We start from the raw sequence: 25759 nt of genomic DNA, 5'->3' as shown, positions 1-25759 counted from the left end.
CACATAAAAGTAAAAGGACATATTAAAGGTTAACTTTTTGAAGTTCTTAGGTCTGTAAAATCTGTGCTTTTATCACCACCACTAAACCACTAAAGAAAATATTTCATGAATTTAATATTTTACAAATTGAAGAATATGGAATGGGAGGGCAGAGTTCAGTGGCAAAGTGCACATTCAGCAGGCATGAGACTAAAACACAAAAATAAAATACAACTGTTATCAGAATTAAATTACAAAACAAAATATTTAATGTTGACACTAAAAATTGGCAGTGAAATTGTATAAAGAAACATAATAATAACAAGACAGTTTAAAACAAAAAACAATCAAGAAAACATCCAAAAAGTCTTCCTCAAACCACAAGAGAAGCTGAGAGAACAAGTTACACAAATGAATAAAAGCAACACACTAATAAAGTCTGGATGCTTGTGACTTCTGAAAAACACCCACACGGAAAAGCAACTAGAGAAACGGACTTGGCAGAGAGAATGTGAGGGAAGTACACACTCAAAGCTGAAGAGTTCTAACATATTTATATTACATTTAGTCTCTGATCATTCCAAACTCTCATATATATGATACTGATACTGCTATTTCTCTCTCTGGTGGCTTTCACAGGGCCTTTTTTCCCTGTGTTTTATGATTTTCCTGTCTGTGAGAAAATACTTCTGAAAGTTTATTTGTGAGGATCTTCTGAGGTTTGGGCTAAAAACAGTTACCAGGGTGACCACCCTCCTGGTTTGCCCTGGAAGTTTAGTGCTAAAATTGGGAGATTCCTAGGAACTTGGATGAGTAGGTTATCTTATTTTGGGGTCAGTTCAAGCTATTTGAGAGCTAACTAGCAATTATGAATTCTCAAGTGAAAAATTTTAGTCCCTCCATGACAGACTTCAAGCCAGGCAAGTCTCACCACAGTCCTCTGGGCGGTAAGAAGGGTAGTATGGTGTAAGTACATTTGTACTTGATTTCAGCAGTAGAATCAATGTAACTAGTTTGCTTTCATGATAGAAACAAAAGGCCTACATTATTTTGTCTTTCTTTAATTTTATTCTAAGCTCCAAGAGGGCACATATTCATCTTCTAATTCTTTGCAGTACTTGAAAATTTTAGTGTGACACATAAAAATGTGTTCAAAAAATAGTTGCTGACTTCATTTTCCACATGGATTTGTTGGGGGAAATGGGTTTTGAAATATATCATACATTTTGCAAATATTTTTTAATCTAAATTTTAAAATTAGATATTTATCTTTTGAGATTTGAATGCCTAATAAACATAAAACTAAAATTAATCATTTTCCTCTTCCATTTGAAATTCAACAAGCCCATACAAAATATAAATTAAAAGTTGTTATTACTTGTCAAGCTTTTCTGTGTTTTGACGCCAGTGAGTCATATCCTTTCTCCATCTCAGATTTTCTTGACTTCCAAAGGCACTTCCAGATGGACTTCTCTCTGACAAATAAATTTCAAAACCAATTTAAAATGTTATTTTAGTTGAATCACATGTATGTATATTTGTAAACACATAAGGTTCTAACAATGCTTTTCTTCTGAGGCTCTGCATGATATGACCTTATTTCCTACCACCTTCCCTTGCTTGCTTCATTAGTTATCCTGCCCTCTTTCCTATTCTCTATTAGCATGTGTAGTCTCATGTACTCCTGTTTAGGACTGAGTAACAGCTGTTGTTCCTTTTACCTGATTGCTTTTCCCAGAATTTTCACTAATCATTCATCACTTCTTCAGAAAACTCTCCCCCTACTCTCCAACACCTCCTTTCTCTTAATTTGCTTTGTTCCTTTCTGTAGCACATATGACTACAAGAATACAAGCTACTTAAGAACAGAAATGATATTTATTTTGTCCAGTATTTTATGCTCATGTTAATTAAGCATCTGGCACATACTGAGAGCTCAATAAGTTTCTGTTCAATAAATAACAAAATATAAAGAAATTTTAATTACTTCCTTTGGTCTACAAAGGCAGGAAAAGAGGAAAGGGGGGTTCTCTTGAGAGATTTCTAGATTTGAAGGATGACTAAATGTTATGGGCTTTTTTAAAGAAACAGCACAAATTATTCATAAAAATCCATCAGAAGTGGAGAAGGCATTGTGAATTGTGGAGAAATAAACAACATACATTTAAACAAGGGAATCCATTTGATTTCAAAATTTCAACTGGAACACTAATGATTCTTTTTGAAAAAGGTATTTTAAATGGTTCAGAAGATGAACAAAAATAAAAGTGAAAATTCTGAGTTCAAACTGAAATTAAAAAAATAAAAAGAAACAACTACTGTTTGCCAAATGATAAAAAAAGACTATGCATTTATCCTATTTTCTTCCCCTTTCTTTCTTTCTTTCCCCTTTTATTTAAAAATCTCTTTTTTTTTATTTATTTATTTATTTTTTTTTACGTTTACATAGGGTAATGATGTTTATTATATTTTTCCCCTCCCCCCCCACCCCTCCCACCCCTCCCACCCCTCCCACCCCTCTTTTCCCTCTACACAGTCCTTCTTTCCTTCATTCTTACTGCTCTCCTTAGCCTAACTCTAAACCTAACCCTAAACCTAATGCTAGCCCCTCCCACCCCCCATTATATGTCCTCATCCGCTTATCAGCGAGATCATTCGTCCTTTAGTTTTTTGAGATTGGCTTATCTCACTTAGCATGATATTCTCCAATTTCGACCATTTGCCTACAAATGCCATAATTTTATCATTCTTCATTGCGGAGTAATATTCCATGTATAAATATGCCACAGTTTCTTTATCCATTCATCAACTGAAGGACATCTAGGTTGGTTCCACAATCTGGCTATGGTGAATTGAGCAGCAATGAACATTGATGTGGCTGTATCTCTGTAGTATGCTGATTTTAAGTCCTTTGGGTATAGGCCAAGGAGTGGGATAGCTGGGTCAAATGGTGTTTCCATTCCAAGCTTTCTGAGGAATCTCCACACTGCTTTCCAGAGTGGTTGCACTAATTTGCAACCCCACCAGCAATGTATGAGTGTTCCTTTTTCACCACATCCTCTCCAACACCTATTGTTGCTTGTATTCTTGATAATCGCCATTCTAATTGGGGTGAGATGAAATCTTAGGGTAGTTTTGATTTGCATTTCCCTTATTACTAGGGATGTTGAACATTTTTTCATATATCTGGTGATTACTTGTACAAAAATCTCTATCTTTGAAAAATTTTGTGAAAGAAAACAAAACACTTGCTTATATTGATAGCTAGAAAAATAAATGCATGTAATCTATTTACATTTTGATCACTTTCTTTTTTCCCCATGAAATTATTTTACTTCCTTAGCTGAATGTATATTATTAGGTGACAGTTTTAATGTCCCAAAGGTAAAAAAGAATAATAAAGGTTGTATTTTTTCTAAGACAAAAAGAATTTAATTGTTACATTCAAACAATAGTAGTTGTACTAAGGTCTACAGGTTAAAAAATACAACAGACATATTTAATAGTTAATATGATAATAGTAAACAGTTCCATCTCTGAAAAAATATACCTTAAAAGAGTTGTGGTATAAACAAAGACCACTAAACTGGAAGCCAAAAGATTCTGCTTATGTTACTTAGTTTATAATCTTAGGCAAGTTATTTATTGAGTTTTACTTTCTTAAACTAAAAATATATATATATATATATATATATATATATATATATATTCATTGTGTTTTTATAATAGTTAAGTGACCAAAGTAAAAGTAAATATTCATACACTTGTAAATTACATACAACTCAAGTGAAAATATGATGCTCTATTAATATCTTCATAGGCAAACTGTGTCTTAGTCATTATTAAATCCCAAACACACACAGCATACAAAAGCTACTTAAATAAATGATCACTATTCTAGTATCCTGTCTGGAAACTACAATTATAAGATATTCATTTAAATAAGTATTTTGTTTTATGTATACAAATACATGTTGTGATGCTGGCATGTGTTATGTACACAGACAACTAGGCCATGCCCCTGACATTAAGGAACTCTTAGCAATAATATTATTTGTATATCACTTTAGAATTTACAAAATGTTTACACATACATGATCACTACAAAGGTGGTAAGATCAGTTAGTTATACTACCTTCTATATTCTCAAAACGATTACAAGTAGATGAAGAAAAGGAAGATGGGAAGATTGACATGGCCATGGTTATATGACTAATAGGTAGCAGACCTGGGGATTAGAAATAGACCTCAAGTGCTACTAAACTGTTTTTTCTTCCTGATGGGCAATATTTTTACCTTCACTACAGGGTATATTAATGTACTGTGCAAACTAGAACACTTTTTAAAAGTAAAAAAGGATGCTACATGGAATGAACACTAATGTAAATTATAGATTCTGGGTGATGATGTGTCAATGTAGATTCACTAACTGTAGCAACTGTGCCACTCAGGTGGGGGTGCTGATAATGGGGGAAGCTATGCGTGTGTCTGGGCAGAGGGTGTATGGGAAATCTCTGTTGACTTATGCTCAATTTTACTGTGAACCTTAAAACTGCTTAAAGAGTCAATTTCAAAAAGGAGTGAGTGGTAAGCAATATATCAATAATCACACAAAGACAACAGGCATAAACTGAGACTAGCCACAGCAAACTGGAAATTATGTTTACCCTCCTTAAATCAGGATTCTAACTTGCATTCCTACAGAAAAATATTTACTCAAGTTAATTCACAATTACATTTTAAATGATCTTTAAGAAAGTATAAGATTGTCATTGGTGACTTGAAACAAGATAATTATAATATTTAATTAAAAGAAATGAAAATAACCCTCACCAGAAGGAGAAGATACTGGGTACATACCGAGCTGTCCTCGGCTTCGGCGCACCATTTCTTGCCTTGCACCTATACTACCAAGAATAGCTTCTTCAAGTTTTGCTCTCATATCTTTCGATTTCTTAAAGGTCAAACTATTCATTCTTTCAAACACTTTTTTCCCCTAAGATTTAAACATTGAAAAGAAGAGGCATTGAGGAGATTTTCTTGTTTCTTTTCTATATTATTTTTCCTTTCTTGTTTTTTGCAATCGTATAATGACCACTTACTTTGTACTCAAAACAAGATACACAGAGATAAAGCAGATCTAATAGCCGGTTTAGTTGCAGGACTGAGAGGTCTGTAAACCACTTTTGTAGAACTGTTTCATCTGCATTCTTAAGAACCCAAAGTAGACAGATCAAAAGGCTCCGACTTGATTCTGCAGAAAAGGTAGTATGTTGCCTGCCACTCTGAAAATAAAGAGAAGTAGAATGAGAGTGATTGATCAATAACCATTTCTTGTTTTTTTTTTTTTTTTTGATTGTCAGCTGTTTTCTTCTAAAAATAGTAAAACAAATTGCTTAAAAACAAGGTATTTTAAAAGATCCATTTGATTTAGATAACATTCACATAAAACAGTCATACAGAACTTTAAAGACTGAAGAAGTTTCATGAACTTTTCCTGGCATTAAAAGTTTGTTTTAATCACTGGCAGGCCTGTCAGCAGGAAATTTTTAAAACGTTGTAACAGAAGACATAAAGAAAAAAGGTTGATTATTAAAAACTAAAAGAACATCATGGATTATCAGATATGATGAAAATAAAAGAAAAAAGCAACTGACAGAGTAAGCAAGAGGTGTTAAGAATAGAAAGTCATAACAAAATCATGTTCATGAGGGTTAGAGAAACACTGCTATCAAGGACTACTGAAATAAAGGGAAAAGTCTTAGGGCATACCAAAGTTAATCCTACTTTTATTTATGGCAGATAAGGTTGAAATACTATTTTTAATGTTTAATCTGAAGTAGTATGTGGCAAGTGAAATATAAATGAAAAACTAAACATAAGAACATTTTTACAGTATCATTAACTGCACATTTACTCTGTTCTAGTTGTCATAATAAGCATTCCACGTACGTTATTTCTTCAATTATATTAACAAGTAAGTTGTATCAATTTTACAGATAATAATATAGAATGACAATGAAAATAATGATAAAAATTGGAATTTGCTAGACAATGTGCTATCACTTTTTCTTATATATCTTACAAAAATGTTATGAAATGATAATAACTTCTCATTTCCAGCTTATAGGTAAGAAAACTGAAGGCTAGTGGTTAACTAAATTGCTCTAAATCACATACCACAAAAAGGTGAGATTTTAGTTAACCAGATTCCAAAATCTATGTTTCTCATCTTTATATCATGTTCTAATATTTGGTTGATTAATATACTAAATAATAATGGGAAATCAGTGGAAGGGACTTTGAGGGGAAAGACCCAAGAAAGCTGAACATACTTAAATGTTTTGGTCATGATTTCAACTGCCTTCCGATCTTCCCCCTACTCTGGATGATGAAAATGGTAGCAGCTAACACTTTAATAATACTGTCTCTGGCCTTAGGTAATACACTAAATACTTTATACATAGTAACTTATTTATCCCTTGCTACTAATCAGAGATAAATATTATTCCATCTTACAGCAAGAAAATTGAGCCATCAGAAATGTTTTGTAATCAACAGTGAGACTTGTATTGAAATGCAGAAAATGTGGCTCCAGAGTCCAAGCTCTTATCCATTATGTCTGCTCCTTCTCATGTGCTCAAGCACATACAAGTGAATTCATCTAAATAAATCAACTTATCCACTATGTTATGCTGCCTCTGATCTAGGTATAAGTAACTCTGAATCTTACTCCCAAATCTACGATCTTTCTCATAAGAAAAATATTCATTTGTTTTAAAAGCAGGTACTTTTTAATAAATGAACTTGCAGGTATGCAAAAATACACTGAATTTTCAAGTACCTATTATTTAGAAATGCAACTGAAAAATTATTCTGAACTTTACAAATAGGCATACATTGACATTTCTTACACCATATATAAATTGCCAATGACATGGTGATGCATTTGGAAGGAAGTCAAAGAAACATGAAAAAAAAAAAAAAACCAGCATTGTAAGAATGTCAGTTTTTCCCTAAATCTTCTGTAGGATCAATGCAATTCTTATCAAAATCCCAGTCAGGATATTTGATAAACTGATTTCTAAAATTAAACGGGAAAAGCAAAAGGCCAAGAATATGCAAGTCACTCTGGAAAAATAACCAGGTGGAATGGTAGCAGGTAAGGGAGATAAATTTGCTCTACTAGATAGCAAACTAAAAATGAGAATGATAAGGACAGTGATTTTGGCATGTGGACAGAAAAATAATAGAGAATAAAAAATGTCCTATGCATATCTGAAAATATGATCTATGACAAAGTTAACACTGTAGATCAGAAGTGAAAGAATGAATTGTTTAATAATAATATTGAGATAACTGATTTCCCTAGTGGGAGGAAAAAAGTGGATTCTGACCTTGCATCATTCTATCAAAAAAATTTTTCAGATAAAGAAGAAACTTAAATGCAAAAGGCAAAAACTTCAAATTTTTAGAAGGAATACACTTATGATTCCACTCCTTGATATACACCCTAGTGAAACCCTTCTACAGAGTGATGTACAAGAATATTTATGACCTCTTTGTTTGTAATAGCCAAAAAGGCAAACACCACAAACTTCCTTTGAGATAGAATACATAATATATAATACTTTCATATAATAGATTAGTATTACAGACTGCAGTGATACATATCAATATGAATGCCTCTTATATAGTGATGAAAAGTCAGAATTATTCATAGTATACAGTCATAAAAAGATAAAAAGCATGTAAAGTTTGAAAAAATATTGTTTTGATATATTGCCAAACACATTACCTCAAAGGTTCATGTGTTAGAAGTGTGGTCTTCAGTGTGGCAACAGGAAGAACTGGAAGGAACTTTAAGAGATGGAGACTAGAGGGAAGTCATTACTGATCCCTTCCTGGTCTCCCTCTAACTTCCTGCCTCACCATTGGTTCTCTCCCTCTCCAAAGACCTCTGCCATGATGACATGCACCATGTGGTACCTCAGACAAGATGGTCTTCACTAGAGCTGAAGCTGATAAGAGCTGCCTGATCTTGGACTTTCAGCCTCCAAAACTGTGAGCTAAGTGAACCTCTTTCCTTTTAAAATTACTCAGCTTCACATGTTTCATTCTAACAGAAAATAGACCAATAGAGAAAATATATAAAGGTGGCAAAACTACCAAAAAAAAAAAAAAAAAAAAAGGCAGGACTTCTGTTTTGGATAATGCTGAACAAGATAAATCAAACAACCCATCTTACTAAAAATAAGTAAACTTGAAAGTATAAAAAGATTTTTGGGGCAGGGAGGGGAAGAGAAGAAACAAACAGAACTTAGAAAACCAAGAAAAATTTATACAATAACTAAATTAAGACCTCAATGTTTTGGTTTAATGTATCAGGTACAGTAAATGAGAGAATTAACTAGAAGATAGATCAACCAAAAAGATGGAATTTACAGAAGTGAAAGACAAAGGATATGATGAAAAGGATTAGCACAAAACTGGAATACAAAAAGAGAAGAGACAATATGAAGAAGAGGACATTAAATTTAGAGAGTTAATAGCTGAAAATTTTACAGAACTGAAGAAATACATTGAATCGGATGTAAAAAAATAAACTCAAAGTACAAAGCAGGATTAATATAAGAATTTAAATACTGGACTTAACAGAGTGAAACCACAGAAACCATTCTTAGAAGAGTATAAAGAAGCAACAGAAAAAACGTATCTTCAAGGAAAAAAAGTATCTTCAAGGAAGCAAGTTAAGTCACTGCTGATTTATCAACAGCAGCAGTGGAAATGAGAAGATGGAGCAATGTTCTTAGCTTGCATAAAGAAACCAGGATACTGAGATTCTATTTTTTTTTTAATCCGAAAAAACAGAAGTCAAATAAACTCATATTTCTAATAAACTCTGAGAGAGTTCACCATAGGCAAAACCATAGCATAGAAAATTCTAAAGGGCATATTTCACAATGAGGAAAAATTCTCACATAGAAGATCAGGAATTCATAAAAGAATAAAGAGCAAAAAACATGGTGAACACACATGCAAATCTGGTTCTATATAGCCATAGTGACAATGATAATTTTAATAATAATAATTCCTTGAGAAGTATAATGAGATTTATAAATAAAAATGCATGAAAATTGTTCTAAATGGGAGAGATGTAAGTAAAGTCAACCTGTTCTCAGATCCTTCTTTTAACTAATAGGAATATAAAGATATGATTAACATTATATTTGATAATTTAAGAGAATATCATGATTTATAATGTAATCACAGGAGAAACAAGACTGTATAACTTTCAAACTAGTAGGGGGTTGGAGTTGTGGCTCAGTGGAAGAGGGTTTGCCTGGCATGTGTGAGGTCCTGAGTTCGATACTCAGCACCACATATAAATAAGTAAAATAAAAGATCCATTGACAATTAAAAAATATTTTAAAAGACTAGTAGGAAGAAGCAGATGGAATGGGGAGAAAAATGAAGGAAAAAAATTCAAAAGAAGTCAGTAAATGACAAAAAAAAAAAAAAAACCCATAATGGGTAAAACAATATAAAGTTATTAAAAAAAAAAGCTAAGTACATTAAATTTAATTATACTAAATGTAATGATTAAAATCTTTAGTGAGCCAGGCATAGTGGTGGTGGTGCACACCTATAATCCCAGCGGCTTGGGAGGCTGACACAGGAGGATCTCAAGTTCCAAACCAGCCTCAGCAAAAGTGAGGCACTAAGCAACTCAGGGAGACCTTATCTCTAAATAAAATACAAAATAGGGCTGGGGATATGGCTCAGTGGTCAAGAGTTCAATCCTCGGTACCAAAACCAAAAACAAAACCAAAAACATTAGTGAAAGGGAATGATTAACCAGGTCAGATTTTTTAAGATACAGACAAAATCTAACTACATACTATTTATAAAAGACACATTTAAAATATGATATAAATATATTGAAAGTATAAGGATTTTAGAAAAAGTCATGCCATGTATAAACACTAGGTGAAAGAAACCAAGATCAGTTATACTTCTTTTAAAAAATTATATATGTTTAAAAAAGGTAAAATTCATTTAAAATATATGATAATTTAAAACTGTTGAATACATTATAATCATGCCACACACAAAAAAAATCTGATGGAACAAAAAGGAGAAATGACGAAACTGAAATTGTAACAAGATATTAGAATAAGGAGACAAAACTCAAAAAAGGTCAAGAAGATTGAAATGGGAAGTAATAGATATACATAGAACACTGTGACTAAAAATTAAAGAACATTCATCCATTTTGATATACGAGATATTTTTAAAAATTGACCATGTATTAGACATAAAAGCAGTTGCCTAAAATATAACTAATTAAAATTACAGTTAAGTCCTCTCTGAGCTTCCAATTAGACCAAAATCAGAAACAAAAGGACAAAGAAAATTTGGGGATGACTAGAAATTTTAAAACATAACAAACAATTCAAAAGAGAGGATCAAGAATATCCCCAAATTGGTACTTTAATAAACTAGATATATTCCAAATTTCTGAAGAGATGATTAAGAAAAGGTATGAAAAGTTAAGTCACAAAAATGAAAACATTTACATCTACTACAGATGATACAGACATTAAAGATATTTAGAACAACTTTATATGCTAAGAAATTGAATAACTTTCCACTAGAATAAAATTTACAAAAATTAGTATAAGGAGATCGAAAACTTGAACAGTCTTGCAGTCATGGAAGAAATTAAATCAGTAATTTAAGAACTTTCAAAAAACCAAAAAACTCCAGGCACAGATGGTTGCACCCACAAGTTCTCCAAATATTTCAGGAAGAAATAATTCTAACCTTAAACAAGTACTTGCAGAGAACACAGTAAAAGAGGAAATTCTCTTGCTCATTTTAATTGGTTAACCTAACTTTGAGTACCAAATCTTAAATGAACATTATGAGAAAGAAAAGTTATAGACAATCTTACTTATGAACATAAATATATAAATACTAAATAAAATATCAGCAAGTCAAATATATCAATTTACAACCATGAAAAAGTTGGATATAATTCTGGATTTCAAGGTTGGCTTAACAATAGAAAGTCAACTTAAGCAGACCACATTAAAAGATTAAATACAAAATAATATAAGCATGTCAATAGGTAAAATAAAAGTTTTAGTAACAATGACTATTGAAGATTAAAAAATAAAGCTCTGGGTTACAGCTACAGCTCAGTGATAGAGCATTTGCCTTATTCTACAGAGGCCCTGCTTTGATCCTCAGCACTGTAAAGAATGAAGCAAAAAAAAAAAAAAACTCTTTGTAAACTAGGAACAGAGGGACATTTCCATAAAACAATAGAGGGTATATTAAAAAATATATACTTACAGAATGTATATTTAAGAATACAATGTTAAAAGCTTTCCCTTTAAGGATTCCAATTACTACAATCCCTATTCAACACTGTATTGGACGTCCTAGTCAATACAATGAATTATGAAAAACTCTGAAAGGAAGAAACTAAATTGCCATTATTCATAGATAATATGATTGTATGTGTAGAAAAATTTTTATTAATGTATTAGTAGTTTAGCAAGTCTGACGGAAACAGAAATCACTGTATAAAAATCAGTATTATTTCCACACAAAAGCGAAAGTTAGAAAATGTAATTTTTTTTAAAAAGATGACATTTTTAAAAAGATAACATAAAAAGAAGATCAAGGACCAATATAAATCTATAAAAGATAGGTTAAGTCTCTGATGGAAATCACAGTTTATGTATTAATAGATATTAAATGAAACCTAAATAGGGAAACTACCATGTTCAAAATTAGGAGATTTGATGTGTAAAAATATCCATGGATATTTCTTCAAAATTGATCCATAAGTCAATATAATATTAACCAAAAATCCCAAAAAATTCATTGGGTTTTGTTTGTTCTAATTCAGTGGAACTTTTACATGCTGATTTTCAAATTTGTGCAGAAAAACAGGATCAAAAATCAGGAAAGAATAATTTTTTTTTAATGTTTAAAGAGTTTTCTATATTACAGACTACGTAGAGGCAGTACTTCAAAGAAATAAGGAAAATACTCCTCCCTCCCCCATAGAGGTGAATGGGAAAATACTCTTAATAAACAGTGTGAGAGTATTTGGTATAATATGCAAAATAAATATGTATGTGAACCTGGACTTCTCAAATTATATTATATATTAAAAAGTCAATTCCAGGTAGATTTTACAATCATACGTAAAAGGAAGAACAAAAAAACATTTAAGCCAGGTGTGGTGGCACATGCCTTGTAATCCCAGTGGCTCAAGAGGCTGAGACAGGAGATTGAGAGTTCAAAGCCAGCCTTAGCAACATCGAGGTGCTAAGCAACTCAGGTCAGTGAGACCCTGTCTATAAATAAAATACAAAATGGGGCTGGGGATGTAACTCAGTGGTCAAGTGCCCTGAGTTGAATAACCGGTACCAAAAAGGGGGAAAACTTCCCTCCCCACCTTTTTTTTTTGTTTTAATGTGATACTAGGGATTAAACCCAGGGCCTTACACGTACTAGATAAGTGCACTAGCCACCGCCATAGTCCCCAAATTTCTTAAATAAGGGACAGAAAATACTTTGACAAATTTTAAGAATTTTAAAAATAGACATTTCTAACCACCGAATTCATAATTAAGAGTATGAAAACACAAGCCATAGAGAATAACAATTTGAACCACTTATAAATGAAAATAGACTTGATCCAGAACATGTACATACACTCCTACAAATTCCTAAAAAAGGGCAGACAACTCAATGGAAAGTGGGCAAAAAAACCTCTACATATCTCAAAAGAGAAAATCTAAAAGACCAACATATACATGCAAAACTGTATGTCCTATAAACCACTGAGGAGAGGAAAGCTAAAATGAGATACAACTATAACCTGCCATATTGGCAAAAATCAAAAGTATGACAATTCTAAGAGCTGATGAATATGTAAAGGAATGGGACTCTTACACTGTAGATGTGAGTATAAATTGAAACAAACTCTTTGGAAAACAATTGGGTATAATCTGGTGTAGATGAAGATATGTCTAATTGATCTATCAATCAACAAATTCCAGTCCTAGGGAAAGATGGTGGAATGAGACAGACATTATTATCCTATGTACGTATATGATTGAACAAATGATGTGACTCTGCATCATGCGTAATGGGAGAAATGAAAAGGTATGCTCTAATTGTGTCCAATGAGTAGAAATGCATTCTGCTGTCATGTATAACTAATTGAAACATATTAAAAAAAACCTAATTCCAGTCCTAGAGAATACCCTAAATAATGTGTATATATAGGCATAAAGGATATTTATAAAAGAAAATCTATAGGATTGCTACTAGTAATAACCCCAAATCACCTATGTATCATGGAATAGATAAACATCATGATTTATAGTCTGAAAATGAAATACTGTACAGAAATTAATATAAGTGAATTATAGCTATAATTTATAACATGGATGAGTATAAAAAACACAATATAAGAAGTGTTCCAGGCGGTTTCAAGATGGCGGACTAGACGGTGGCTGCATTTCATGTTGCTCCAGGACTCAGGATTCAAGAAGAGGAGATATTGAGAGACTTGGGACAAACTCAAAGCCACCGGGTGAGTCTCTCCTGTTGGGGATGCGTCCCGGATGGGGTGGTAGTCCCAGAACGCAGGGAACTTTGTGAAGTAGAGTTGCCCAACAAGACACCATTCCCCCCGCTGGAGCAGTAAACTTGGACAACTGGGGGCATTGGAGAGGAGGCTGCTCAGCATGACGCTGGGACTCAGAGCAACCCACCAGAGCTCTGGGCGGCTGCCCAGAAGAGGAGCTGCACGGCGAGCTGTTTGGACTCAGAGCGACCACTCCTGAACATCAGGGGGCTGCCCGGAGGAGGAGGAGGAGTGCGGTGGGTAGCTTGGACTCGGAGTGACTGCACCAGGGCTACGGGCGGCTGCCCAGAGGAGGGGGCGCGGGGTGAGTTGTTTGGACTCAGAGCGACCACTCCTGAACAACCAGGGGGCTGCCTGGAGGAGGAGGAGGAACACTGCGGGTCACTTGGACTGGGAGTGATGCACCATGGCTACGGGTGGTTGTCGGGAGGAGGAGTTGAGCAGTGAGTTGCTGGGACTCCCAGCGACCGCACAGGAACACCGGGTGGCTGCCCAGAGGAAGAGGCGTGCGGCGGGTCGCTGGAACTCGGAGTGACTATACGGGGCTCCAGGTGGCTGCTCAGAGGAGGGGTCGCATAGCCAGGCGATTAGGTGCAGAGCAGGATCCCAGGACCTAGGCGGCTTATTGGTGGAAGAGCCGCACAGAGACAAGCTGAGGGGCGGAGCGAAGGTTCCAGGACTGCGGGCAGATTCTCCGAGGAGAAGCAGCCTAAGAAGACTAGTCTGTGAAGGGTGAGGCTCCCAGGCCCAGAAGGTAGGTCCGGACCCTTGGGAACGTTGCAGAGGAAGGCAGCCCAGCCCAGGCGGTAGTTGTGGATTGAGGGGAACCTCTAGGAGGGGAACCTCTAGGAGGGGAACTGACCAGCGAGACCTCCCCACCAGGTGAGTCTTCCCAGCTGGGTGAGGTATTCCAACAAGGATGGTAAAACCAGAGACACAGGCACAAACAGTCCTTGCCTCAGCTCGCACCCTAGTTCCCCTTTGGATGACCATTGGTCAACAAGTGGAGGCACCTCTGCCAACTAGCAGGGAATATACCCCACCTGAGGGTCACCACCCCTAGAGAGGCAGCTTCCTTGTGGAGCACCGCATTATCAACTTCCTCTGAGACTTCAGGCTACTGAAGGATAAGAGGGGATATACGAGAAATCGTCAGGGACATTATAAGTCAATAGAGGAAATCTGCAATATCTCAGCGGTCCACTGATACCTGAACAATATGAGAAAACAAGGGAAGAAAATGCCCCAAACAAATCTAGATGTTACATCAATAAAATCCAACAACAGCATGGCACAAGAAATGACAGAAAGGGAGTTAAGAATGTACATAATTAAAATGATCAGGGAAGCAAACGATGAGATGAAAGAGGAAATGCAGGCATTGAATAATGAGATGAAAGAGCAAATGCAGGCATTGAATGATCGCACCAATCGACAGTTAAAAGAGCAAATACAGGAAGCAAAAGATCATTTCAATAAAGAGTTAGAGATATTGAAAAAAAACAAACAGAAATCCTTGAAATGAAGGAAACAATAAACCAAATTAAGAACTCCATAGAAAGCATAACCAATAGGATAGAACACCTGGAAGATAGAACCTCAGACATTGAAGAAAAAATATTTAACGTTGAAAACAAAGTTGACCAAACAGAGAAGATGGTAAGAAATCATGAACAGAATCTACAAGAATTATGGGATATCATGAAAAGGCCAAATTTGAGAGTTATTGGGATTGAGGAAGGCTTAGAGAAACAAACCAAAGGAATGAACAATCTATTCAATGAAATAATATCAGAAAATTTCCCAAATCTGAAGAATGAAATGGAAAATCAAGTTCAAGAGGCTTATAGGATTCCAAATACACAAAATTACAACAGACCCACACCAAGGCACATTATAATGAAAATACCGAACATACAAAATAAAGACAGAATTTTAAAGGCTGTGAGAGAAAAGAACCAAATTACATTCAGGGGGAAACCAATACGGATATCAGCAGATTTTCCAATCCAGACCCTAAGAGCTAGAAGGGCCTGGAACAACATTTTTCAAGCCCTGAAAGAAAATGGATGCCAACCAAGAATCTTATACCCAGAAAAACTTACCTTCAAATTTGACAATGAAATAAAATCCTTCCATGATAAACAAAAGCTAAAAGAATTTACAAAAAGAAAGCCAGCATTACAGAACATTCTCAGCAAAATATTCCATGAGGAAAAGATGAAAAACAAAGAAGCAAATCAGCAAAGGGAGGAATTATCCTAAAGTAATTGTCAAATAAAGGAGGAACCAAGTCGTGTCAAAAAAAATAAATAAAAATTTAAAAAATGAACCAAATGACTGGGAATACAAATCATATCTCAATAATAACACTGAATGTTAATGGCCTGAACTCATCAATCAAAAGACATCGACTGGAAGATTGAATTAAAAAGAAAGATACAACAATATGTTGCCTGCAAGAGACTCACCTCATAGAAAGAGATACCCATAGACTAAAGGTGAAAGGATGGGGAAAAACATACCATGCACATGGACTCAGCAAAAAAGCTGGAGTATCCATCCTCATTTCACATAATGTGGACTTCAAGCCAAAGTTAGTCAGAAGGGATAAAGAAGAACATTTCATACTGCTTAAGGGAAGCATAAATCAGCGAGACATAACAATCATAAACATCTATGCCCCAAACAGTGGCTCATCCATGTATGTCAAACAATTCTTCTCAATTTCAGAAACCAAATAGACCATAACACAATAATACTAGGTGATTTTAATACTCCTCTCTCACCACTGGACAGATCTTCCAAACAAAAATTGAACAAAGAAACCATAGATCTCAATAACACAATCAATAATTTAGACTTAACGGACATTTATAGAATATACCATCCAACCAAGAGCGAATACACTTTCTTCTCAGCAGCACATGGATCCTTCTCTAAAACAGACCATATATTATGCCACAAAGCTAATGTTAGCAAATACAAGAAGATAGAGACACTACCTTGTATTCTATCAGATCATAATGGATTGAAGTTACAAATTAATGAAAGAGTAAAAAACAGAAACTACTCCAACACCTGGAGATTAAACAAAATGCTATTATATGATGAATGGATAACAGAAGATATTAGGAAGGAAATTAAAAAATTCTTAGAGGTAAATGAGAACAAAGAAACATCATATCAAAATCTCTGGGACACTATGAAAGCAGTACTTAGAGGAAAATTTATTTCATGGAGCGCGTTCAATAAAAGAAGTAAAACTCAACAAATAAACGACCTAACACTACAGCTCAAAGCCTTAGAAAAAGAAGGACAGACCAACACCAAAAGTAGTAGAAGACAGGAAATAGTTAAACTCAGAGCTGAAATCAATGAAATTGAAACAAAAAAAATGATAGAAAAAAATTGACAAAATAAATAGTTGGTTCTTCGAAAAAATAAACAAAATTGTTAAACCCTTAGCCACACTAACAGAGAAGACGAGAGAAAACCCAAATCACTAAAATTCAGAATGAACAAGGAAATATCACAACAGACACGACTGAAATACAAAACATAATTAGAAGCTATTTTGAAAATCTATACTCCAACAAAATAGAAAATTTCGAAGACATCAACAGCTTTCTAGAGACATATGAATTGCCTAAACTGAACGAGGAGGACATACACAATTTAAATAGACCAATTTCAAGTAAGGAAATAGAAGAAGTCATCAAAAGTCTACCAACAAAGAAAAGTCCAGGACCAGATCGGTTCTTAGCAGAGTTCAACAAAACCTTTAAAGAAGAGCTCATTCCAATACTTCTCAAAGTATTCCATGAAATAGAAGAGGAGGGAACCCTCCCAAACTCATTCTATGAAGCCAATATTACCCTGATACCTAAACCAGACAGAGACACATCGAGGAAAGAAAATTTCACACCAATATCCTTAATGAACATCAACACAAAAATTCTCAACAAAATTTTAGCAAATCGCATACAAAAACATATTAAAAAGATAGTGCACCATGATCAAGTGGGTTTCATCCCAGGGATGCAAGGTTGGTTCAACATCAGGAAATCAATAAATGTCATTCACCATATCAATAGACTTAAAGTCAAGAATCACATGATTATTTCAATAGATGCAGAAAAAGCAGTTGATTAAATACAGCATCCCTTCATGCTCAAAACACTAGAAAAAATAGGGATAGTGGGAACATTCCTTAACATTGTAAAGGCCATCTATGCTAAGCCCATGGCGAATATCATTCTAAATGGTGAAAAACTGAAAGCATTCCCCCTAAAAACTGGAACAAGGCAGAGATGCCCTCTTTCACCACTTCTATTCAACATCATCCTTGAAACTCTAGCCAGAGCAATTAGACAGACCAAAGAAATTAAAGGGATACGAATAGGAAAAGAAGAACTGAAACTATACCTATTTGCTGATGATATGATTATATACTTAGAGGAATCAGGAAATTCCACCAGAAAACTTTTAGAACTCATAAGTGAATTCAGTAAAGTAGCAGGATATAAGATCAATGCACATAAATCTAATGCATTTTTATACATAACTGATGAATCTTGGGAAAGAATAATAAGGAAAACTACCCCATTCACAATAGCATGGAAAAAAATAAAATACTTGGGAATCAATCTCACAAAAGAGGTGAAAGACCTCTACAATGAGAACTACAGAACACTAAAGAAAGAAATTAAAGAAAACCTTAGAAGATGGAAAAATCTCCCATGTTTTTGGATAGGAAGAATTAATATTGTCAAAATGGCCATACTACCAAAAGTGCTATACAGATTCAATGCAATTCCAATTAAAATCCCAATGACGTACCTTACAGAAATAGAGCAAGCAATTATCAAATTCATCTGGAAGAATAAGAAACCCACAATAGCTAAAGCAATCCTTAGCAGAAAGAGCGAAGCAGGGGGTATCGCCATACCAGATCTTCAACTCTACTACAAAGCAATAGTAACAAAAACGGCATGGTATTGGTACCAAAATAGAAAGGTAGATCAATGGTACAGAATGGAGAACATAGACACAAACCCAAATAAATACAATTTTCTCATACTAGACAAAGGGGCCAAAAATATGCAATGGAGAAAAGATAGCCTCTTCAACAAATGGTGCTGGGAGAATTGGAAATTCATATGCAACAGAATGAAACTAAACCCCTATCTCTCACCCTGCACAAAACTAAACTCAAAATGGATTAAGGACCTCGAAGTCAGACCAGAGACCCTGCAGATTATAGAAGAAAAAGTAGGTGCAGATCTTCAACATGTTGGCTTAGGACCAGACTTCCTCAACGGGACTCCCATAGCACAAGAAATAAAAGCAAGAATCAATAACTGGGATAGATTCAAACTAAAAAGCTTTCTCTCAGCAAAGGAAACTATCAGCAATGCGAAGAAAGAGCCTACAGAGTGGGAGAAAATCTTTGCCAATCATACTTCAGATAGAGCACTAATCTCCAGAATCTATAAAGAACTCAAAAAACTCTATACCAAGAATGCAAATAACCCAATTGACAGATGGGCTAAGGAAATGAATAGACACTTCACAGAAGAAGATCTACAAACAATCAACAAACATATGGAAAAATGTTCAACATCTCTAGTAAAAAGAGAAATGCAAATCAAAACCACCCTAAGATTCCATCTCACCCAAATTAGAATGGCGATTATCAAGAATACAAGCAACAACAGGTGTTGGCGAGGATGTGGGGCGAAAGGTACACTCATACATTGCTGGTGGGGCTGCAAATCAGTGCAGCCACTCTGGAAAGCAGTGTGGAGACTCTTCAGAAAACTTGGAATGGAACCACCATTTGACCCAGCTATCCCACTCCTTGGCCTATACCCAAAGGACTTAAAATCAGCATACTACAGAGATACGGTCACATCAATGTTCATAGCTGCTCAGTTCACAATAGCCAAATTGTGGAACCAACCTAGATGCCCTTCAATTGATGAATGGATAAATAAACTGTAGTACATATATATACAATGGAATATTACTCAGCCATAAAGAATGATAAAATTATGGCATTTGCAGGCAAATGGATGAAATTGGAGAATATCATGCTAAGTGAGATAAGCCAATCTCAAAAAACCAAAGGACGAATGATCTCGCTGATAAGTGGATGATTACACATAATGGGGGGTAGGAGGGGTTAGTGTTAGTGTTAGGGTTAGAGTTAGGGTTAGGGGTGGGGGCAAGAACAGAGGAAGGAAGGAATGTATAGAGGGAAAAGAGGGGTGGGAGGGGTGGGGGGAAGGGAAAAAATAACAGAATGAATCAAACAACATTACCTATGTAAATTTATGATTACACAAATGGTATGCCTTTACTCCATGTACAAACAGAGAAAGAACATGTATCCCATTTGTTTACAATAAAAATGATAAAAGAAAAAAGAAAGAAAAGAGAAAACAAAACAAAACAGAAGAAAAAAAAAGTAAAGATGAAGTTAAAGGTTAAAAACACTATATTGTTGCAATTCATGTAATTCAGAAGAATTCGGTTATAGGGGCTGCCAATTCCATATTGATTTATAGAGTAGACTTTGAAATAAAATGGACCTATTTTCAAATGTGGAATCAACTAACTACTAAACTGGTAATCTAGGAGAAATCATTTAAGTTCTCTAAATATCAATTTTTACATAATGAGAAAAATATCTCTTTATAGTTTTATTGTTTAATGTCTTGTGACTAATGCCTGACATACTATAAGATTGCAATAAATGCTAATTTTATTTGTATTAAGATCATTCATATTAATTATTGTGTTTTGCCAAATTTGGACTTAGCCCTGCCTGTGACTTGTATATGCCATGGCCTAATTTAGGTGTGAGGATATTAATAGTAAAAATAAAGCTTTTACTCTTTCTAGTGACAAAAAAAAAAAAAAGAAAAGAAAAGAAAAAAATAAACAATATAAAACTAAATTGATATTTAGGGATACAAACTTAACAAAACTATAAGCAAAATTAAACAATTATTTCATTAGTCAGGATGGTGGATGGCTTGGGGGGGAGCTGTGGTTGGGAAAGAACATGCTGAAGATTTCTGGAAGATAACCAAAGCTCTCTTCTTTTGTCCAGGGTGGTAACTACAAAGTTGTTTTCTGATGTTTTGAAAACTTGCTCATTTGTGTTTCATGTACTTTTCATAGTTAGATATTTAAAAAATGAAAAGTAAGGTCATTAAATTGAGAACAGTGGTCATTTTGAGAGGAGATAATGATGGAATTGAGAGAGACAGATTGGGAACCTCAAAGGTACTCATATTTTATTTCTTAGGTTATACTTTTTTTTCTATTATTAGATTTATTTATTATTATTAGATTTTTATACATGCACTTTATAACTTTCTACTATATATAAAATATCACCAAAAGCACAAGCCATAAGAAAAACTAGTAAACTGGAATTCACTAAAATTAAAAACTTTTGATTGGCTGCAATAATCTTGTTTATGCGTTTAAAAGGAATCAAGCCTTTCATTGTTTGGGGATTTGGATTACTATAATGACTTATCTATTAAGTATCTTATATTGCACTGTTCGTTAGTTTTAGGATTAATAATTCACATTTTTCAATCCCCAGCACCAAAAAAAAAAAAAAAGAATTCACATTTGCGGGGGCGGGGTAGGAGATGGTGAAATGAGTTGGACATTATTCCCTGTGTACGTGTATGATTGCACGAACAGTGTGATTCTGCCTCGTGTACAGCCAGAGGAATGAGAAGTTGTGCTCCATTTGTGTACAATATGTCAAAATGCACTCTGCTGTCATGTATAACTACTTAGAACAGATAAAAAAATAAAAAAGAATTCACATTTAGAAAAGTGCAGGTAGGCTTGTTATCTTGAAATCTTCAAGGACTTTTATGGCATCAGCAAGCATGCAGTTTGCCCTCTGACAGACAGCTAGATGGACATTCATGAGATAGAAGAGTAAACATCTTATCAGTTTTAATAAATTTCTGCAAACAAACAAACAAAAAAAGAATTCCAAAACTTTTGCACTTCAAACAACACCATCAAGAAAATGAAAAGATAATCCTTGGAGAGAAAAGTTTTGCAAATTAAATATCTGATAAGTGATTTTATCTAGACTAGATAAAACTCGTTCAATCAATAATGAAAAGAATAACACAATTTAAGAATTTGAAAAGACGTTTCTCCAAAGATTAAACAAAAAAATGTGCCACTGAACACATGAAAAGGTACTCAGCATCATTAGATCCTTAGGGAAACACAAAGCAAAACCACAGAGACATGCCACTTCATATTCACTAAACATGACTATAACTGAGAAGACAAATAATGACTGTTGGTGAGATCTGGAGAATAGGAACTCATTCATTGCTTAAGAGGATGAAAACTGGTACATCACACTGAAAAAAAGATCTTAGAATTTTCAAAATGTTAAATGTAGAGATACCAAGTTACCCAGCAAATTCACTCTTATGTATCTAACAGAGATGAAAATACATGCATACACAAAGACGTGTACACAAATGTTCACTATGTAATATCATTATTTCTAAGAGCCCCAAAGTGGACATGACCAAATGTTTATCAACTGACAAATGAATATACAAAATTTTGGTATGTCAAGATAATGGAATACTATTTGGTCATAAAAAGAGAAAGAAGCATTGACACATGCTACAACATGGATGCATGGACTACAAAAATATAATTTTATGCTTAGTGAAAGAAGTCAGACACCCAAGGTCACATTGTATGCAATTTAATTTACACGAAATATTCAGAAGAGGCAAATCTATGTAGATAGAAAGTAGATTAGTCACTCTCTAATTTAGGGGTTGGGAAGGAATGAAGAGTAACTGCTAATAGGCATAAGGATTCTTTTGAGGATGATGAAAAATACTGTATTTTTCTCAAAGAAAGTCATTTAAAACTTTTAGCACTTGAACTTGTTCTACTGGCAGTTTGCCTTCTCTTGGTACACATATCCTTCTTTTTGTAAGAAAAAATTTAGGGATGTAATAAATATCAATTTACAAAACTGAAAAAATATAAATCTTCACAGATTAAAATACATTCTCAACTGCTAAAGTGAGACTATTTCTTGGGGCTGATAAAGAATAAAAGTGTGGATTTTAGAAATAAAGAAAATGAGCTATATAAAATAGGGCAATTTTCAATAATTCTAAGTGACAAAAACAGCTTTATCCTATAATAGTTTTTAAAACAGTACAGATATTCTGGGAGTTTTATTGTTTTCATTCAATAAATTAAGCTCAGAATACTTTTGCATGAGCTAATACAATAATCTTTGTTATTTAAGGGCACATCCTCAAAAATATTTTCCAGAAAAAATTTCTGTAGGAGGACTGCTTTACCGTTGATGTGAGGAGAAAACTGCCAGGTCTTGTTAGCTGAGGGACTGATGTTCCCGCAATGGCCATGGCAACTGTTTGGCTTATCATGCTTCCACTCTCACTTTCATAATCATCAGTTGTTATACAAATTGGTCTTCCTCGTTGATTATGAGTTTCTAAAAGAAAAACAATGGAACAAAACTTTTTAACTCAACCAGCAGTTTCTGAGGACACAATTTCTTTACCCTATTCTCCATCATTCTTTAAAAGAAAATACTTTTAACACATACAGTTGATTCTTGGACAATGCAGGGGTTTAAAGATGCTGACCCCTCCAGAATCGAAAATCCATATGCAGCATTTTTTTTAAAGTGTAAATTCTGACTCTTTAACAGCTTAACTTCCAATAGCTTGCTGTTTATTGGAAGCCTCACCAATAACATAAACAGTTGGTTATCTGTATTAAATACAGTGAAAAATAGGCAAGAACCATGAGAGATAATTTTCTTTACTGAGATACATAATTTACTGGTCAGGCGAACTGCTCACACAGAGATGATTATCGTCTTACAGTGTTTTCAGCAAATACCACACTTGAATTCACTACAACGGCAACAGGAGGTAGCTAAAAAGTTACAACAGTAGTCTAGTATGTACTACAGTTAACTTTGTGAGATATGATTTAATACTGCATGATTTACATTTTTTTTTTTGCAGTGCTGGGGATAGAACCCAGGGTGTTGTGCTTGTGAGGCGAGCACTCTACCAACTGAGCTATCTCCCCAGCTACATTTTTTTATACTTCTCTCAAATGTGAATGGCATCATGTATAGTCTGTGTAAGTTTTGATTAATTACTATGTTTTATAATAGATTTGTGAATATTTTTGGTAATAACTAATAAAACAGACTACTGTCTACATATATTTTATGCACTCATGACATAACTGAGTTTTTCTCACTTTTTCCAACATTTCTAGATTATGTAGTCTGTTTTTTCATATGGTTGTAAATCTAAAAAAAAGGTTTGCCTAAAGGTGAACCCAGATAGTTCAAACCTGTTTTGTTCAACAGTCAAGTAATATTTATCATTAAATTTACTTCTCAAAAATATTTTATAAACATTAAATCCATTTCTACAGTAATAATTTGTCACTTGTGGAGAACTTTAACTTCGTAGTTAAAAAAATAACATAAACATTTCTACCTTCAGGTAAGGAAATTCATTTTGGTGATCAAAATACTGGGAAGACAATACTCAACTACTAGTTATCTTAAAGGTTAGTTACCTTTCTCATAGCAGACATTAAGTTCTTTCTTTTTAAGTTGTTGAACTTTTATTTTATTTATTTATTTATATGTGGTGCTGATGAACTCGGTGCTTCACACACTCCAGATAAGCGCTTTACCATTAAACTACAACCCCACCTCCACATTAAGTTCATAATACACAACAGGTATTTGGGAAATGTTTTTGGTTTTATGAAACTAGATATACTTTATAAGGCTAATTGTTAGTTAAAATTTCTTCACTTGCCCTATAGAAAATATTGTTGCAACCAAAATTCTACATTTAAGTAAAGTCTAATTTAAGTAAAATTGTAAATATTTAAAGCAAGAGGAACAAAACCTGTGGGTTCTAGATAAGAAGCAATTTAACTTCAACTTATTAACCCACTGCTAATAAGAATAATTTTTGAAATATAGGTGAATATTAATTTCAATTATGTACATATATGACTAAAGTTGCCTCTGAGGATAGAACATGTCAACTTTCCTTGTTATTTTTTTTCAAAGATGTACAGCACACACTCACAAAACACACCTATATCCTAGAAGGCAGGTATACATAGCTACAAAACTGTTATTTTTAATTCATCATCTAAGCTACTTACATGGATTTTATAGTGAATTCCCTCACACAGTCAAGTTTTTCAGCAATACAGTTAAATATTAATCAGTGTATATTTCCTTACATTTGTTTTCCTAAAATAAAATCATCCTTAAGATATTTTCTAACACTTTTAGACACCAAGCTGTAAAATTTGTCTTACTCATATTAAGTACCTGTAAAATCATACAGCTGTGGTACAGTTTCCATGATAATACCAATCAGAGGTAGATACAACATGGCCACTCGAGCCTTTATCTGGGGGTCAGAGTACCGTGGGTCAGAGTCATGACTAGATAGTAAATTGTGTACCATATTGATGACTTTCTTATGCAATCCAAACAGTCTATTTAAAAAGAAGAGATGAAGAAGAAGAAGTAGTAAGGTCACAGAGATTAGTTAATATCTTTAAAACAAACAGTAAGTCATGGTACTAAATCAATTTTGTTCATTTCTTAACTTTGTCATTTATATGCATGTATTCTCTTTTAAAGTAAATAAAAACATATAAAAGTATAAAAATGTATAAATTAAGAACTGGGGAAAAAGGAATTACTATACAAATTCACTTAGGAGTAAAGCTAAACATTTTAAATTTACTTAGGAGTAAAGCTAAACATTTTGACATTAACTCCTCATTAGTACACTTGAAATTTTAAGAAATTTAAGAGCACTTATAGTAACATTTTTTTCAAAAAGTAAATTTTAAGTAGTTTTAAACTGTATTTCCTCAAATCAGATCTTTTCACATTTACCAAAAATAAATTACTTCCTTTTTCTAAAAAAGAATCCTCTACCTAATGGATTATGTAGTCCACAGGATGGGGTCTGACATCTCTAG

General features: G+C 33.9%; 1 protein-coding gene across 8 annotated transcripts in view; it reads right to left on the bottom strand.

Annotated features, from left to right (window-relative positions):
* Positions 1-25759, bottom strand: part of Dock7 (dedicator of cytokinesis 7) — a 226457-nt gene that overhangs the window by 48046 nt on the left and 152652 nt on the right. For 4 of the 8 annotated variants that reach the window (XM_047552901.1, XM_047552860.1, XM_047552869.1 and 1 more), the window contains 5 exons: positions 25095-25264; positions 23050-23204; positions 5082-5264; positions 4813-4975; positions 1358-1454 (listed from right to left, as the gene is read on the bottom strand). In XM_047552901.1, coding sequence (XP_047408857.1) covers positions 1358-1454; positions 4813-4975; positions 5082-5264; positions 23050-23204; positions 25095-25264 — 768 coding nt within the window. The remainder of the gene's footprint in view (positions 1-1357; positions 1455-4812; positions 4976-5081; positions 5265-23049; positions 23205-25094; positions 25265-25759) is intronic. The other 4 variants (XM_047552908.1, XM_047552916.1, XM_047552882.1 and 1 more) reach the window with 1 other exon arrangement.

This window comes from Sciurus carolinensis, chromosome 1 (assembly GCF_902686445.1).
Source record: "Sciurus carolinensis chromosome 1, mSciCar1.2, whole genome shotgun sequence".
NCBI classification, from domain to species: Eukaryota; Metazoa; Chordata; class Mammalia; order Rodentia; family Sciuridae; genus Sciurus; species Sciurus carolinensis.
The sequence above is the reverse complement of the archived record's forward strand: the minus strand, read 5'-3'. Positions and strand labels throughout refer to the sequence as shown.